Source organism: Petromyzon marinus, assembly GCF_048934315.1.
Source record: "Petromyzon marinus isolate PM22_M1 ecotype Great Lakes invasive population chromosome 84 unlocalized genomic scaffold, UKy_Petmar_22M1.pri1.0 chr84_unloc.4, whole genome shotgun sequence".
Taxonomy (NCBI): Eukaryota; Metazoa; Chordata; class Hyperoartia; order Petromyzontiformes; family Petromyzontidae; genus Petromyzon; species Petromyzon marinus.
In genome coordinates, this window is record NW_027422641.1 from 756,052 (window position 1) to 775,808 (window position 19,757).

A 19,757-nucleotide genomic window follows, 5' to 3' on the forward strand; every position below is an offset into this window, starting at 1 on the left:
TCAGCCTTAAACTAGTACCTGGTGTAGTAAGTAAACATCAGTTGGCTGAGTTTGGTGCTGGCCTCCTTATCACCATGTGCCGTTCTGGCCTTCATTAGGTGTTCCCTAACAGTATATGACCGAAAAGTCTGCTAAAGGCTCTGTAGAATCTCTGTGTGTGTTTATATATTGATCAAATAATCATGATTTATTTTCGATATTGCATCATCCTACAAGCAGTCACAACTGAAAGCATTTCATTTAACATCTCATCACAATGTAATTGAAAGGAAACCTTCAGTCACAACTATCTGGAGCACAAGGTAACTTAGCACCTGGCCTGCATATCGGCACTTCCACTTAAACTCTTCCCATATCCTCTCATTCCTAAATTTCTCATAACCTCCTCCAATTTCCTCATTAACGTCTCTCAATTTTATTATCGTGTACATTATTAACATTTAAATACCTCCCGTGGGCACTCTTTTCTAAATACCTGCAGATCAGTGACACTATTACTAAAGCTTCAAACAAAGACTGCAAGCTTAGTGCCGACACTGTTATAGATTGGCTGAGGGGTTAAAAAGGACAATATAGATTGGCGGAGGCAAATCATGTAATCAACAGAGATGGTGACAGATGAAACATAAAACTAGAAAGTTATGGGAAAAGCTGCTGGGACTGCACATTCCTCACCAGAAATGGTCTTTTCTGCTGAAAGTTATTCAGTTCAAGTTCATGAATGGGACCTACCTGACCAACGACAGGAGAGCCAAATTTAACAACTCCTCGGATTTCCCTAGATGCACGCAAGGCAGAGTACAGACATACCTACAAGTCTTCTGACCGTACCCAGATATCTCGAAATGTTATCAGGACATAACGGACTATTTTAAATGGATCTGTGGCACAGAATTGAGCCGCTAAGTGGACAAAACTTTGTGGGGCCTGAAGCTAAGGGGGGTGTCAAAGCACCAATACACGCTACTCAAAACCTTTTAAATTGTAGCAAAGAAAAAAATATTCTGGCAAATTGGACAAATTCCTGGCGTTGTGCAGTAAGACCACGTGGAGACGGGATTTACTATAAGGTATGGTTTACAACATGGAGTATAACAGCGCCTCGCAGCTGTGTCTCTCCCCCTCCTCTGTTCCGACCATGGATGAACTCGTCTGTCTGAACGGGACCCGTAGCTATCCGTGTTGCTAAAGTTGAGGGTAAGAATCCACCCATTTTTCGCCATATAGCATTGTGATATATAACGACTTATTGTTGGTAGCTTAGCTGATTGGAGAATATAGAGTTTATTGATAACATTGGGGTAATTTATATTTTAGTATTTTTTATTGGTTCACTATATAGTATTCATTATATATTGTATTGTATACCCAGTTACTGTGAATAGCTCAGATGTGTAGGCCTTAACTTCAACATAGCCATTTCTGTGACCAGTCACAAGCTAATCACTCAGTTATTTCAATGCTAAATTCGCCTAGTTATTTCAATGCTAAATTCTCCTGTTTGATTTGTACTAGGTGCCTCGGTGAATGTATATGCTCTGACTTTAACATAGCTATTTCTGTTACCAGTTACAAGCTAATCACTCAGCTATTTCAATGCTAAATTCTATGCTAATTCCTTTGTCAAGGGGTGCCTTTGCGGATGTGTATGCTTTAACTTTAACATAGCCTTTTCTGTGACCAGTCACAAGCTAATCACTCAGCCATTTCAATGCTAAATTATATGCTAATTCCTTTGTCAAGGCGCTTTGTTTCTTCTCACACAGCTTAAAGGTCGTGATCTCAGCGTGGCTTTCTCACTCCAGTGCTGTCCTCCAGACAGTCTCGTCCCCTTCACCTGATGAAGGCCGCTTGTGTTGTGGCCGAAACGTCGTGAGAATATTATTGTGTTGTTTTATTTATTTATTATTTTATTCTCATTCTACGTGACTTTACCGAAAGAACCAAACAAAAAAGAAGGCTGTTGCTGTTTATTAAACACTGTTAAACTCAACATTCAAACTCACACCAGAGGTAGGCGTTCTCTATCTGAGTCCTTACCCCGGACTCTCAACAGTGCCTGGTCCTGCCTTCAGCTATCCCTTAGGGCTCTCTCACTCATTTGCCCGGAACGGGGGCTCATCCAACACCGTCTGGCGATGAGTAGAGAGAAACCCTCTCTCAGCCGATCCCTACTGAATGCTCTGAACCCTACTTTCGGCTATCCCTTAGTTCTCTTCTTCCAGCCGATCCTTTCCCTGGCTCCCCACAACGACCCCACTTTCATCATTACACCTCCTTTGCCAGTACCAAAATGTAATAATAGGGCTTTTCCCATTTTTTCTGGCAACAAAACTGAAACCTTTTTTTACAAGGATTCATGTCTGCATTAACCACAATACCTGCAGTCAAAATGCAAACACAAAACATACTATGATAATATATGCATTGTCCTTGGTGTGGACCAATCAGTTTCAAGGACAATGCATATATTATCATAGTATGTTTTTTGTTTGCATTTTGACTGCAGGTATTGTGGTTAATGCAAACATGAATCCTCGTAAAAAAAGGTTTCAGTTTTGTTGCCAGAAAAAAAAGGGGGAAACCCCTATTATTAGACCCCACTTTCGTCATGGGGTCCCCCTTAAGTACCCCCTACAGCCCTGTGACACGACGTCATCCTCGTCTATCAACTCGCTCGCACCTCCCTCTGTTCGCCCCTTCATGGTTGCTCAAAATACTCCTCTACACTGGGACACTGACAGATTCTCTACTTGCTGTGGTGGAATCGAGCTCTTAAACTATGAACTTAAAGGAAGGTAGTTGGAATATAACGCTACGTGGTCCCCAAATTGGCTGAAACCTGCAAGAATTGTGGGATAAATGGGGGTCGGGGATAGGGAATGGCCTCTTGACACTGCACCATTTCTGCAAACACATGATGTCTGTTGCTCCGAGGGGAACAAGATTGATAAAATCGGACATCGCGTTTATATTATTTTATTTTGCATATTGTTTAGTCACATTACCCCCCCTCCCCTTTTACCCTTAACTTCCCCTCCTATGAAAATATGCTACTCTAAATCATTGCCCGATAGTGGTAAGGCAGTGAACCCAAGTGCTTGCAGTCGGCCCCCTCCCCATTTTAAGGGCGTATTGTGCCAGGCTGTTTCACGTTTTTGACCTAAGTTTCTGTCTCGAATGTTCATGTTGTGGTTTTGTTGGATTATTGAGCAATACAAAAAAAGAAAAAATCTACCTCTTATTTGTGCAATATTCTTTAAAGGTCCAGTAATCGTTCTCTGCAATATTGATGTTTTTGTCGTTGTTTTGTTGTTCTTGTGCTCATGCAACCATGAATCTCTCAGCCTGGAAACTGGCTAAACTGGATCGTCCATGTAGCAAATAAAAAAATACAGCAAACCCTTCCCTCTGACGGGTTAAGTTATTGCAGTTTTGCATTAAATGTATTCTGTGGCTCGACCATTCATTGTTTAATGCGAGATTCCTGTATTCATTGCATGTATGTATGTTGAACTTCTTTCACAACGTACGTACAGTACCATACAAGGATGCATGTAGTATATTGGTGGGGTGGGGGGGGATGGGCCAAGTGGGATCATGGACAAGGAAGAGCCCGAGGTCGGTGTGGTCACCCTGGGCGGCCGCTAGACTCCTCTTATTTCCTCACTAAATTCTTCCACTTCCTTTGTAATATATCCCAGTTATATATGAACTCCCATTTCATCTAGTTCTGATTCCCCTGCTACCTCCTCTGATTTCCTCACTAACGTCTCCCACTTTTCACACACATCAAAAATTTACCCCCAACTCACAATTCCCATGTCTCAAATGTGATTTCCCTTTCTTCACAAACTCCCCACTTCCTCAAATTCCAACCAGCTCTTCACGTATCCTCAAACCAATCCCAATTATTATACAACATTTTCCCATATCCTGTTACTCCTATTTTCTCTTTCATTCCTTCCTTTCTAGCTTCTCTAATTCCCTATACGTTTTATTTTTACTCCTTCCATTTCTTCTCTATCTCCTCCCACCTATTTGACCCCTCATACGTGTAATATAACGCTATCATTTCACTCCTACAATTCTAACACCTCAAATCCTGTAAATTCACCCAATGCCTCACAAACTTCTCACATATATCAATGCCTCCTCGCACTTCCTCTCGAATTGATCGCATGTTCTCCATCTCTTCAGACTTCCTCTCTAGCTCCAACCATTTTCTAACTGCTCCTATTTCCTAACGCCATTCCCCTTTTAACTAATTTGACCCACATACTCACGAAGCTCTCACATTTTCCGTGCTATTTCCTCTAATTTTCTACAACTCCAATTTTATTTGTAGCCCTTCCTAATTCCTCAATACCTCACGATTCTACTCATACTCCTACTGAGTTGACTCAAGCTTCAATTTCCATCGACACCACTCATTCCTTTCTAAATCCTCTCATGGCCTCTCCAATTCCTAAAATGTCTTCTATAACTCTCCAATATCCTCCATTCCTCCCATTCCTTCTAACTCCTACCGTTTCCTCTATAAGCCATCGCATGTTCGCTATAGCTTGTCCCATTTCCTGTCTAACTCCTCCCCTTCCCTACATCTTCTTCCACATCTTTACAAACCCAACCCATGTTCTCCCTACCTCCCAATAAATATATTTACCTCCTACCATTGTCTCAATAATTATTCCCACTTCCTCAAACATTCATATTTCCTCTCTATCTCCACTTTCCTATTCAACTCCTCCACTTTCCTCACAAATGTCTCCAATTTCTGATATGTCCTCCCATGTATTACACTTTCCCCATTTGCTCCCCAACTCCACGCATTTCTTCTTTAGCTTCTCCCAATCCTTCTGCTACCATCAACTCAGATAAGGAGGTGGAGGCACTGCTGCTTTATCTGGAGTGTGGTACTAAGATGTAGGGCATTACCATCAGGCCTTCCAAAGCTAAGTACCTTCTTGGGTATTTTGTGCATCAAACACTCCACTACCTCAACTCCCCATTTGTGGTGGCACAGTTGTGTAGAAAGTAAAGAGCTTTCCCTACCTGGGCAGTGCATTTAGAACCACCTCTGGTTTGAAATTAGAGGTCTCACTTAGAATCAGTCAGGAAGCAGTATATTTTCATCGCCTGCATAATGCTGTGTGGAAGCTGCCTGGTCTGTCGCTACACTTGAAACTTCACATCTTCCTCAGCAACAGTTATGCCCTCCCTTCTCTATGCTTATGATACGTGGCCCCCTCTGATGTAACATCTGCAACAGTTTTAATATTCATGCTGGCCTGTACAATCTATCCTGGGTTTAACCAGGCTGGATTGTGTGAGGAGCTCACAAATCCTCGAAAGATTTGGACATTCCACTCGGTGATCTCCTCCAAAAGGCAAGGCTGCTTTGGGTGGGTCATTTGTCCTGCATGCTCAGCCACCGCATGTCCAAGCAGCTTTTATTTGGCTGGATAGACGGGGCTAAATCGACACCACACTGGCTGGAGACAAGATGGACTGATGCGGTATGGGAGGATGTGGAGCCAAGTGGATTTGCCATAGACCGGTACCTGTGGTGTTGAGATTGGCCTCTATGAAAGAGGCTCGTGAAGGACGCTACTAGTCAGTTGGAGGCAGTCACCCTCACCCAACAACGGAGGGCACAGCAGTGACGCTCACAAAATCTAGTGTAGCGTCGAGCGGCTAAAATGCAGAAAGTTGGCACAGGTGGGGGCACAGTTGGTGCATCTGCTAGCCATCTCAGTCAGTCAACCCATGGCACCTTATTCTGTCCATGCCCTGCTGCCATTGAGCCTTCGACACTTCACGTGTCCTCAAATTGCACCTGGCACAGGAGCTGTGGAGACGTCACTGCCACTTAATGGTGAATGGCAAGTGTTGTTGTTGTTGGTGGTGGCGTGTTGCCACAGTGGTTAGCGCCCTGCTCTATCAACCCAACCCAAAACAGATTCCAACTCCTGACGAACATCAGTGATAAATACATAGGAGTCTCTGCCCACCTCTGAATCCACTCATTACCCATCACGTAGCTGTGGCTGATTTAAACTGTATATTGGGTACAGTTAAAATGATGTTAACATTAATAGGGGTGGTGTTTAAAAGTCACATGGGGTACATTGGTGAGTTTATGGCATTAATAAGGGTCAGGTTGTGGTGTAGTAATGAAAAGGTCAAGATGTCTGCCGATAGTTTTTCTAATCTCTTAATTTCCACTTATGGAGTGAAATAATCTATAGGGTAGAGTAGGTTATTTGTGAGAATCTGATTGGGAATTTGTAATTGTAATGTAAATTAATAGTGGTTTAAAGTGCTGCAACAAGTGAGGCTAGTTAATTAATGTGCATAAAAACAAGTGAAATATGAAATATTTTATCAATACTGAGTATCGTTGTGTTTTGTGTCTGTATTTGTGTGTTGATATTTGCTTAGGTGTTTATATAAGTGTGTGTACATCAGGACATCACTCACTGTAGCGCCTCCAAACTCCCTTCTCTCCCAAACATCCCATCAGCCAAAAGTCGGAGGCCGCTGTCTCCGATGCCGTTGTTACTGAGCCTAAACCCAGGTGGACGGGAGAAGAACCAGCGCTGACTCACTGAGCCCACATGAACCACAGGGTCAATCACGTGGTGAATTATGGACACTCACAATGCGGATGGACATGACCAGAGCACACGTTCATGAGCAAAGCTGGTCATTGTTTAATGCTGTGTCATACATTTGATATATACGTGGTATTCACTAATATCAGTTTACTCACAATAATCCATTCAATTATACTGCACTGTACCTGTATAATTTGAAACGTGATTGCGTTTATGAGAACACAAAGTTGCAGCAGAGGATCACACAATTTTTCATCGAGGAACACAGGGAGATTGTATTTACTAATATCACTATACATACAATCATCCATTCAATTTTAGTGCACAGTACCTTTATCATCTGAAAGTGTTCGAGTTTTCAACACACAAATGTCTAAAAGCACTTGGCCGTTGTGCAAATACAATTAGCATTTCCTGAAGAAGTGCATTGTGGTCCTCTTGTCACTAGCAACATATATTGGAGTAAATTAACTGACTAACAAAAGCAGTGGTGCAGTTTAATAATGTACAACTGTGTAATAGATTCATCCTTATTAAAGTTCGTGGATACACGTTGTTGGGATCGAGTGTGGGGGGGTCACACTTCCAGTGGGTCACGGGACAGACCCAGGTGCCTGGGTCTACTGACTGAGATGCCTATACAGGTCACCATACTTCAATAGGGATTACCATTGGTACAGCTATATTAGTACACACAATAGACAGGAAGTACAAGAACAATATGATCGCATAATGTGCATGCATAATGTACATTTATTACCATATAAACATCCAAAACGGCATTGGGTACCAATAATAATTTATATAAATTATATAATCCCCCCACTTAGCGCAAGAAGAGCTCACAAGTGTTGCCATCACATCTACCCCTCTATTTAATAAAGGTTTTTGGGTTAGATCGCGTTATATATGTGTCGTAACCCTTCACACCCGACACGGCCAATCACGTTGACAAAAGACAAATAAATTTTGATTTAAAGCTTTCGTGACTGCATTAATTCATATTCTTAGCTCATTCGGTAAAGTCACGTTGAAGGGAAACAATAAAATAATAAAATATATATAAAACAATAAAAATTATCACGACACCTGATGACGACCGTTTGTGTTATGGTCGAAACGTCGTGAGAAATTTTATTGTTTTATATATATTTTATTATTTTATTGTTTCCCTTCAACGTGACTTTACCGAAAGAGCTAAGAATATGAAAAGACAAATAGTTCACTACTTTAGCCCACCGGTGTGTTGAGTGAATCCACAACATTTACAGTTTGAGTTAGACGTTTCGCTGGTGATTACATCCAGTATCATCGGGAAATTCGCCAGAATGGTAAAGCCCTCACTTGCTCCCGGTCTTAAATATAGCAGCAGGGTGACGTCAGATTGTAAATGTTGTGGCTTGACTTTCCAACACACCGTTGTACTCTACTTGTAACGAATTGGCATGTTCTGTTTATGTAACAAACCTTAGTAATTGGATGTGTCGGGTGAGTTTAATGACACATTGAAGTGATATAACCTAAACAAAACTGTATTATGGATGATACTCGTTTGTTATTTCGGTAAAGTCACGTAGATATTAATAAAATAAAACAATTCATGACGTTTTGATTGCAACAAGCAATCCTCATCAGGTGGAACAACCACAGCAAGAAAACTTCTGAAGTAGGCGAGAGAGCTGCCATGGCAAGAGGTTATATAGGTAAGAAAGGGGGGAGGGGCAAGGGGGGAGAAAGAGGGTGGGGGAGGTGTGGGGCAGAGGAAGGGGGGCTGCGTGAGAGCTAGGGGGAGAAGAAGTGAGGCTGGAGGGGGGGGGAATGGGTGGGGCAAGAAGTGGGAAGCTGAGTGTGGGACACGGGGGAAAGTAACTCGGGAAAAAAACTGCTAGTAAATGGCAGGTATGATGGAAACAACTAAAACCGGTTAAAGCTTTACCAGGTAAAATAACATAATTTCAAAGATTGCTCAATTTGTATCCATCTTCTCGATTGAAGTTATGTCTAAGTTTAAACATCTGGATGGTTTCATGAACAAACTTTTGATAGTAGCTCGAAGGTTTGCAGATTACCTTGGTCTCAGAAAAAAAACAATATCATGCGAGCACACAGCGTTATACAATGGACAGCTACGGCAGAGGTACTGGTTTTGCCGTGTTTCAGATCTGCCTTGTGTTCGCGAACCCGGTCCAAGACATGTCGTCTCGTTCCCCCAATGTAACTGTTACCGCAGGTACAACTCAGCTTGTAGACTCCAGGGTATTGCATATCAGGAATGATCTCCATCACAGATGGGATTAGATCACTGATTTTGTGTACTGTATTGGATCGGACCTGGATCTTGTGTTTGTTTAAGATTTTGGATACTTTTTGGTAACACCTGCTATGTATGGTAAAGTGATGGTTTTGATTGGATTCTCAGGAGATTGTTTATTCATAGTTGGAGAAACAGCTTTGCAAATAATGCGGTCCGAGTACCCATTCATCTTGAGGGCTTGGTGTACGTGTTCCAGTTCACTGGCTAGGTGGTTCTAGATTTGAAGCTTTCGTGACTGCAAGGATTCATACTCTTTGTTTTTTTCGGTAAATTCACGTAGGCAAAATACAAATAAAAGAAAACAATTAAATTAAATCACGACCTTTTGGAGGCAACACAAGCTTCCGTCTTCAGGTGGAACAGTCACAGCAAGATAGCTGCATCAAGTGGGGAGCTCTGAGACCCTCGAGCTTATATACAGGTTAAGGGGGGGGGGGGGAGGAGCCAAGCAGGGGACGACGATGGAGTTGGGGGGCTAAGTTAATCCGTCTTTTGTTGTGTTGAGGGTTCAGGGGATGCGGTGGTTCACTGCACGGGGGCAGTGGAAAAAAGGCTGTGCGCTTATAAGGTAGCTAAAGTTTTGACTTGGTTTATGACATCTTTCTAGTGGTTTCCTCCGAAACATCGTGATTTAATGTAGTTTTTTTACTAAAATAACCAAAGAGTATTAATCCTTGCAGTCACGAAAGCTTCAAATCTAGAATTAATGACCTCTACGGGGAGGATTTCCACCTATCTGTTAGAGCGTTTAACAGACAACGAGATAAGAAGTCACAGCTCATCGAGACGCTAACCTTCCTCAAAAGAAGCCGCGATAACAAGGTAATACCCATCGCTTTCACACTCACATCTGCTGCTGTATCTGCACCGAACTCTAAACGGATTTTGTTTAATGCTAGCCTATCACTAATCTCAGAGAGGATAAGAGTATTCCGATTTGAACTCGATAGTTTAGACAGGACTCTCCTACAATCTCATTTAATGTTAACAAAAAAAATGCCCCCTTCTGATTGGAACCACGTTGACAACATGACTGCTGCCTCTGCTGATTAACTGTCAGTCAAATGCAAAGCTAACCTGATCGCTAAATTCAACCTCCTATCAAAGAAGAACCCAGTACCACACATCACAAAACTGGACGTTAACAAAATCGTTATTAATCAGTAACATCCCGATTTCGGAAAATCTGAAAACAGTACTGACTAAAGGACTAAATTTCGCTGTCACCCCTAAACATATACCAGAAGAGGATATCATCTCTCAGGTCGATGTAGCCCTCAAAGGCATAGGACACATCCAAGCAGACGTTGCGAGAGCTGAAATAGCCACTATGCTTAAGAATGCTAAGAAACCCATGAGCAACATCAGCAAAAATGAATGCTCTGAACTCGCGAATTAAAAAAGAGGGATGATATAGTCATCCTCTCGGCCGACAAAGGCAATGTCACTGTCATTATGGATAAAAACTCATGCAACAACAAAATCCAGGACCTCAATGATGGGAGTTACTCAAAAATTAAAAGTGATCCTACTAACAGCCTAACGATAAAAAACCAACAAGATCATCGCTAGATCGACTTCCCTAATCGAACCAACCAAACGTCTCTCCCTAAAACCCTCTGCTGCAAGACCTCCCAGATTCTATGGTCTTCCCAAGATCCATAAAGAAGGTACCCCACTGCGACCCATCGTGTCCACGATCAACTCCCCTACCGACAAGCCAGCCCGTTTTCTGTCGGATACTCTGCTTCCCTTCACTGGCAATACCACCTCAGCAGTACTTAACTCAACCCAATTGGTTTCTATGGTCAAAGACATTGTACTATCTCCTGACGATATCCTCGTCAGCTTTTATGTGGTCTCTCTGTTCACTAAGGTCCCAGTACCTGATACCATAATAATTGAAGATTTGGTCCAACATGGACTGAACCCTGATGTACCTGCACTGGTTAGGCACTGCCTCACCAACACTTACTTTACCTGGAATGGCACCTTCTACAAACAAAATGAGGGTACCCCTATGGGTTCCCTCTTGTCACCAGTGATAGCCAATGTTTTCATGGAGAAATTTGAATCGGACGCCATCCAGACATCCACCCTTCGTCCTTCCCCGTGGAAGAGATATGTGGATGACACTTTCGTCATTTGGCCACATGGCCTCCCAGCTTTGAACCATTTCCTAGACCACATCAATTCCAGACACCCATCCATCAAATTCACCATGGAAGTGGAGAAAGATGGCAAGCTGCCATTCTTGCATGTTCTGTTTGAGAGAAGGACTGATGGCGCTTTGGAACATTCTGTTTACAGGAAGTCCACCCACACAGATTCCTACTTGAAGCCTTATTCCCACCACCAACCGGCTCAAAATAATTCTCTCATCAAAACATTATACCATAGAGCTCATTGCATTTCTGACCAACACCACCTGACCAGTGACTTACATCTAGCCCTAAAAGATGAACGGTTACTCTGACCGTATCATCCGCCAAGCTGTTTCTCCCACCATAGAGAAACAACCACTTGACACTCTGATCAAAATCATCACACTGCCATACATAGCAGGCGTTACTAAAAAAAATTCCAAAATTCTAAACAATCACAAGATCCAGGTTCGGTTCAATACAGTACACAAAATCCGTGATCTAATCCCATCCGTAAAGGATGTCATTCCTGACGTTCAGTACCCCGGTGTTTACAAATTGAGTTGTATTTGTGGTGACTGCTATATCGGGGTGTTGTATATGTCGGTTGTTGAAATTTGATGAAAATAATACAAATATAAAGAAATTGGTATTTAGTATAATTATGCTAATTTGTGTAATTATGCGTATAAATTATGCTAATTCGAGGGATAATCATTAATTTATATGTGGGTGTGGTTATGTTAATGACAGTCTTTATGATAATCAGGCCCCGCCTCGTTGACGAGGTGGGGTTATCAATCGGAATAATGCAATTAATCGTATGCAGTTATGCTAGTGTCAACTCGGCTTCATTGTCTAACTTCGTATTATCGATCAGTATAATACAATTATTCTCGCTTTGCCATTTATTGAGTATGTATTAGTGTTTATGTAAGGTCACCAAGTTCATATCTCATCGCAGAACCAGTTCTTATTCATAGATTATAGGAAAGAATCACACCACAACTTCTGCATTAATCAATTCATTTCCTAATTAAACCTTAACTCTAATATAGTATGTGAACTCTCAATCTCGGAACTTCAACACTATATCAATACAGTATCATCAACGACTGTGTGATTTCACTTTGACAACGGCACATGGATTCCTTTCCCTGCATGACACGAGCCGTTGGTGAGAGAGAGAGAGTTAAAACATGTATATGCTTTTCTAAACAAAAACCTTCACTTATAATATGCAAGTTCATATATTTGAAAATATATTGCCCACACCGTCCTGCATTCATTTATAGATCCATAAGCAATTCTTCCAGGAAACTCTTATCCATTGTTTCCCTTTTGTTATCAGAGCAATTAATTCTTATGCAGCTTAAATATGAATACAGTCCTTAATATTATGCGACGGTATTCATACGAAAAGTAATTAAACGAAAATTATTATTTCTAAAGGCACAAATATGCGTTCATAGATCCATCAGCGATATGGTGTAATTAATAAATGGCTTGTAGTGAGGTGTGCGGCGGGACGTGCTTCTCACGGGAGATTAATTAATTCGTGTACAAGATTGTATGATAAGGAAGCCGGTTCAACACGAATTCTCCCTGTGAGCGTAGCTTCGTGGCGAAGGTGTCAAGAACTAATTCGCATTGATTATGGGTAATCTATGCGATTAGAAGTACAATCACAAAACGAAATGGTAAGGAGGAAAATTATGAATATACTTATAAACGACGGATTGTACGGTGACGTGCGACCTTTCTTTGTTCCCATCAAATCGCATACCTCTTGGAACAATTTTGAAGAAAATATTTTGCCTTGATCGATCAGACGACGTTCGGGAGCACCCCTGTCCATTATATAGCCATTGAGGAATGCCTCAGTGATAGTCGCCGCCGACTGGTTGGGGAGCGGCGAGGCCACAGGCTATCGTGAAAAATACTCAACTCCGACTAGCAAATACTTATTCCCATGATAGGTAGTGGGAAATGGATCAAGAATGTCCAAAGCAACTAGTTCATGTACGCGGGAGACCTGAATCGATTGCAACGGTGGACAACAGGGTTTCGCTGGCGGTTTCTGCTGCACGCACTGCAAAACTCTTTCAGCAAATTAACGAGATACTCAGCCATGCCAGGCCAGAAGAACTCAAGCTTAAGTGTAGCCAGTGTCTTATGCACATCCAGGTGTAACAGGCACTAGTGTACCACCCAAATGACCTTACTCCACAGGGCAGTGGGCACAACATGTTATAATGGTGCAACCCTCCGTCCCAATGCATGAGCAATCTGCCTCTAAGAATGACAGAGGCAATACCCCGTTGATCCCCGCCCCCATCAGCCTCCCTGATACGGCGTCGCAATTTAAGCAGGGAAGCATCTTCAACCTGGAGGCGCCCCCATTCTTCGTGATCCAACCCAATGACGGCGTCAAGCGCCACCGGACCTCCGGCCACCTCAGAGGTTACAACCTCGGCCGACGCCACAAAGGGAGGAGGCGAGTACTCGTTGGGTGGCTTACAGTGCCCGCAGTCCAAAAAACACCCGCACCCATCGCTCGTTGGTAATCGAGAGAGAGCGTCAGCGTTCGTGTGTCGAGAGCCGTTGTGATAGGTAACATTAAAGGTGTAGTCCCGGAGGAGCTACAACCAATGTAAAAGTTGGCCAGACGGCTGTTCAACATGCAGTGGGTGCTGTAGCACTGCGTGGTCAGAGCGCACCTCAAAGCGTCTACCATACAAATAGGGGCGATACTTTTGCATGAAAAACACAATAGCTAACAGTTCCTGGCTTGGAACACAGTACCGTTGTTCGGCCAGAGACAGAACTCTGCTTCCTTATGCGATAACACTCTCGACGCCAGACAACTTGAGACAGAACAGCTCCAATTCCGGTGTTACTAGCGTCTGTATCAAGGACGAACGGCAAGGAAAAGTCGAGGTAGCTAGGACGAGGGGTGTTCACCAAGCCATCCAGGAGTGCAACAAATGCGGCCTCCTCCTCCCAATGGGATTTCTGACCCTTTGCCATCTAGGCTTGGAGAGGTGTAGCAATGGTAGTGAACCCGGCGACAAAACGGGGGTAATAGGACCCGAATCCAATGAAACTGCGCACCTACCCCATTGACGTGGGGGTCGGCCAAGTACGAACACACGGGGTTTTGTCCGGGTCACTCGCAATACCCAATTTACTTACTAGGTGGCCAAGATACCGAACCGATATTTGGAGGTGACACTTTTGTGGTTTAAATTTCAGGTTGGCCACACTAATTTTAATAAAGACAGCACGTAGCTGTTTGAAGTGTTCATCAAACTTACGGCTGAAAACGATCACATCATGGAGATATATTAGGTGTGACTTCCACTGGAGACCAGCCAGAATCAGTTCTATAAATCGCCGGAACATAGCCGGCATGGAATTAAGACCCATCGGAAGCCAACTTAATTCGACCAAGCCTTGTGGTGTATGAAAGGCTGTTTTGGGCTTAGAGGCTTCATCTAGCAGCAACTGCCAAAACCCAGATAGGAGATCAAGAGTGGAAAAGAACCGTGCTCCTGATAGAGCATCCAGTGAGTCGCCCATTCAAGGTAGAGGGTACGCATCAGCAACAGAGATCTTATTAAGCTTAGAGAAGTCAACACAAAAGCGCAAGCTACCATCCTGCTTTTTAACAAATACAACTGGGGCTCCCCATGGGCTGGTGGATGGTGAAATAATATCCGCGGCTAACATTTCGTCAACCGTTAGCCGAACGTGTTCTTTTTTTGTAGGGCTCACCCGGTATGGATTCTGCCGGATGGGAGCGGCATCACCCGTATCGATGTGATGACTCAAAAGCGTAGTGCAGCTGATGTAAAATTAGCCTTTGCAAAAAACATCCCAGAATTTGCGCAAAAGCGCCATTAATTCCCCCCTCTGGACGTCAGACAATTCCGAATTTTCTGAGCAAAGCGTATCCATCCACCCCTCATCAGGACTCTAGCACGGCTGAGTATTTGATGCGGAACCCACACTGACAATGATGCTTCCCTTATGAAGCGCTAGCGACGCATGAGCGAGCACGGTTCCTTCTTTAATGATTGACATGTCTAACCCTGCGTTAAGGACCTGAATGAAGGGTTCCTGATTATTGGATACCAATGCCTGGGCCCCTACTAACGTCAATCCACGACTGTCTTGATTAGAGGGTTCCAAGAGGATTCCTCCCACCATCGCCTCCTGGTCTAGTGGCTTTCGCAATCGCAAAGGAACCAACATTTGTGCGCCGGGGGGAATCTTTACCATCCTACGTGTAGGTGCTTGCACGGTAGCGTTAGCTGTGGACAAGCGAGTGGGAGAAGGCAAGAGTGTCATTTGACGGCCAGATGGTAATTAAGGGCACCCCTGTTCGATCAACATTTTCAGAGGCATCCTTCGCAGAAAATCAGTCCTGAGCAAGCAGGGAATAGCAAAAAACGTTAATACAAGAACCGGTCCTGTAAATTTGACATCCACAATGCACACTTCCACTGTTATTCTCCCAATGATGCACAATGAGCCGCCGTTTGTGGCGAAGCATGGAGCTTTCGACAGGGCATAAGGTACAACATTTAGGTGGCAAGATATTATAAATCAACTCTGAAATGATGGTCGCTGACGCACTGGTGTCAACGAGCATCCTGATTACAACCCCTTCTATCAATCCAATAACACTCGATGGACCAGCTCCGACCACTGACTGGGTCGGAGCGGCCGGCCGGTCCGATCAAAGTCAAAATCCTCCCACACCGACGCATGACCAGAACAGAAACAGAACGAGATGGGTGAGGTGGATTCAGGGGCCGAGTGTGTGGTATGTCGCAACTCGCCTTCGGGTGCAGCGGAGTGGCAGACGGTCGGACGAATGACGGCGGTGGTCCAGGGAGGCATCATTGCGGCACGCGGCAGCCCGACGAGACGTGCCCCGGCAGGCCGCAGCTGTAGTACACGACGAGCCTTCTCCCAGGACAAGGAGATGACTTCCGCCATTGTTGGTCTTCCGCCAGTCGCACCATGCCGTCCCCTCGCCCGCCTCCGCTCTGAGTCGATGCGCAGGCTGGGACAGGCTCCACATCTTCATGTGTATCGTGCGCCTCATGGGGTGCGGTAAACGCCGCCAACCTCTTGTGTTGTTGCAAGAGCTGTTGAGCCTGGATGCATCTTGCAACCTTGATAGACGAAAGATCATAGTCTACAGCCAGCAGGACGATGTTGAGGTCCTTAGCCAAAGCCAGCAATCTCTTGAGGACCAGCGAGTCGACTCCATCGTGGTCCATCCTCGGAAAGGCAGCCTTTGCTAGCGCCAAAAGTGTGCTACGGAAGGTGAGGGGCGTCTCGTTTTCTCCCCTCCTCCACATAGCGAACTTATGGCGCACATTCGGCGGCGGCTGGTAAATTGCCACCATTTGGTCAAAGGCTTGAGTCAGCTTGGCTGACTCAAGCCTTTGACGGCGAGATGATACGAAACGCCGCCAGGGCGTCGCCATCAAGGGTGTCGGGCATTGCCAAGTCAGCGTTTGTCAGGAACTGCCGATTGAAGGCCACTCAGTCGCCTCCGGTGGCTGTAAATTATTTTAAGAAGGGCAGTCGTCACCAGAGAGATGGGACGCTCACAGGTGAGCTTGATGCAGATTTGACACGCTCTTATCAGAAGAGCAGCCGCTCTTCTAATAAGATTGCGGCTGCAAGCGCAGGCTGCACCACAGAGGTTACCGCTTGGCGTGAAATGGCGGCGGAAACTTTATTTCCGCTTGGCTCCACTGCTTCCCCGTCCACTGCTGTCTCCTCGTAGTGGAGTTCCACGACGATGGATGCAGCGGCTTGGAAGAGCTCTGCAAGGCAGGATGTGCCGCCCGGCACTCCTTCACCGACGGCGGTGAGCCGTCACGTGCCCCGGGTCAGTGTGCTGCTCTGTGACAGCACCTTGCCTTCCTCCTCCGGGGTCGCCATCCCCGGGGCTGTTTAAGGGATGAGGTCTTCATCTCGTCCAACGTCCTGGTACATAGTCTGCATCGCGTAGCCATAACCGAAGACGTTTAACTCTACTAGAGAATGTTTGTCCACTTCCGACACCAGTTGTGGTGGATTCAACTGAGTCGCAGACGTACTCTTTAGTGGCAAACACATTTATTAATACCAACAAACGGGGTAACTACCCCTTAACACTCTCACAACCAGGCGAACTGCACTGATTACACAGTAACTAGCTACAATGGACCGGACCACAGCTTGGGTCCAGGTCCAAGTGTTGAGACTCTGTATAATGTAGAATGTAGAACGTAGATTCTTCAGGATGAACAACAACAGCCGGGGTCCCTCGGGGACCCGGCTTATATCCTCTGTGGCGTGGCTGGCTCCGCCCCTGGCCATGACCGCCTTCCAGAGTCCTCGAGCAGGATCTCGGCCCTGACACGTGACCACCCCTAGCCCGCACTTTGTGGTCTTGTGTAGACTTAACCGGTCACGTGTCCTCTGGGGTCAACCAGAGTGCCACGGCCTATAGTAACCCCATTCCCTGTGACCGGCACTCTCACACCCTATTCTGTAGGGGTCGGCACTGCAGGCAGAGTGTGGTGTCATCCAGCACTGTCAGTCAGCGCTCACCGAGCCCCTCCAGGGCCAGTACTGCACCCACATGTGAGTGGAGCCCGTGATGTCAATACACTACTCGCCATGCCTCTCTAGGGCCGGCATTACACAGTGACATCCGCCATGTCACTACACAAGCATGGAGAAGGGAGGGAATGACCGTGGCCGAGAAGACCTGAAGCTTCATGTGGAGCGACAGTCTATCTAGCTTGCACACAGCGTTGCACAGCCAATGAAAAGATAATGCCACTCGAGTGAGACCTCAGCCCCACCAAAACTAAGCATTCTTGTGTTATTTTATTTTATCAATTTATTATTTTATTCTCATTCTACGTGACTTTACCGAAAGAACCAAAGAAGATGAATCCTTGCAGTCACGAAAGCTTTAAATCGAAATTTGAGACCTAAGTTGACAAGCCGGAGCCCGTCATGAGCACACTACCCAGGTATAGACAACTCTCCACTCTTTCCACAACTGCCCAATCCCCAATTTGGCGTTATGGAGCTGGAGTGTCTGATGATACAAAATACCCAGGGCAGGTGCTTAGTTTTGGTGGGGCTGATGGTAAGGCCCTACCTTTTAGTGGAACGCTCCAGGTTCAACCGCAGTGCCTCCAACTCCTCCTCTGAGTGAGGAGCAATCACCAGATCATCGGCATATGTAACATAGTTGACTAATAGGAAGCCATCCCTTGACCGCACCCGGGCATCGATCAGTCCCCATTGTATCTGTATAGATGGAAATTCCTTCGGTACAGCCATCGAAGGCTTCACAAACTACGTGGTCAAAATATATGTTAAATGATGTGGGAGCCAAAGGACATCCCTGTCGCACTCCAATGTGAACAGGGAATGGCTCCTACTCCCAGCCATGTAGTTTTACCAGTGCCTGCTCACCATTATGAAGGTCCTTAATGATTGTTTTCAGAGTCAGGGACTCCGAAAGCAAGAAGAACAACCCAGAGCCCAGGTCTACTCTGATGGTATCATAGGCCTTGACCAGGTCAATAAAGCAGAGATATAGGTCATATTGGAATTATCTACATATCTGCTGTAGCAGACGGACAGAAAATATGGCATCTGTGCAGGACTGCCCTGGCCGCAAACCACAATGGAGCTCCAAAAGCCTCTCCTCAGTGTGCCTGGCAAGGTGATGTTGAATAATACTTGCTAGCACCTTTCCCAACACACTGAGGATGGAGATGCCCCTGTAGTTGTTACAATTTGTGTGGTCCCACTTATTAAATAGGGGGACCACCAGGGCATCCTTCCAATCCTGTGGAACTAGTCCAGTTGTTTTACATTATGATTATGTCATGCAGGGCAATCTGCACACAAAAACCACCCTCCCTCAGCAGTTTGCTTGGAAGAGCATCTCTGCCCGGTGCATTTCCTGGTCTCTGGATCGCCTTCCATACTTCCTCAACAGATGGAAGTTCAGCCAGCCACTCACAGGGGGTAACTACTTATTCCAATATTTATGGCAATGGAACAACATTCATCTATGTTCGACAACAACCCACCCCGACAAGAGTGTTGATGTACTGTATGGTCAAATAACCCCCAAGACCTGCATGGTGTGGGAGTGCCTTATCCAGCAGTGGAGTGACCAAAGGCTGTACCTGTACGTGTGTAGGAGTGTGTGAGTTTATATGTAAACTATGTCTACGTTTGTTTGTGTACATGTCTGTGTGTGTATATACGAGTTGCTTTCATTGTGCATTTCTATGCGTTTATGGCAATGGTGGGAAAGTCATTGGCACATTCCATTACAAACTACGTGACCTGGGTCTAGGATCTGGTAACAGCATCAGTGCTGAGGGATAAAAAAAAATCTGGTCATCGAACTCCCCTAGGGTGACTCAGCCTTAAATGAGTACCTGGGATGGTGTATGAACATCAGCAATGGGGAGAAAAAGACAGCCAAGGACGGTGCTAGTCAGGGAAGTACAATTAGCACTTGACTCAAAAGTGTGTGCAGGTTCCACGGGGAGATTGTCTTTGTGCTCTAAAGTGCAGTGTAGTAGTGTGTGCTTGTTCTCTGTCACTGGCTTCACTTTCCCCAAAAGTTTG

General features: G+C 45.0%; 1 protein-coding gene across 4 annotated transcripts in view; it reads right to left on the bottom strand.

Moving 5' to 3' along the window:
• Positions 1-19,757, bottom strand: part of LOC116936901 (NACHT, LRR and PYD domains-containing protein 3-like) — a 79,101-nt gene that overhangs the window by 17,411 nt on the left and 41,933 nt on the right. For all 4 annotated transcript variants that reach the window (XR_012931800.1, XM_076059177.1, XM_076059176.1 and 1 more), the window contains one exon: positions 6,484-6,570. Coding sequence is in view for 3 of the 4 variants with exons in the window: in XM_076059177.1 (XP_075915292.1) it covers positions 6,484-6,570 (87 nt within the window). In the remaining variant the exon portion in view is untranslated. The remainder of the gene's footprint in view (positions 1-6,483; positions 6,571-19,757) is intronic.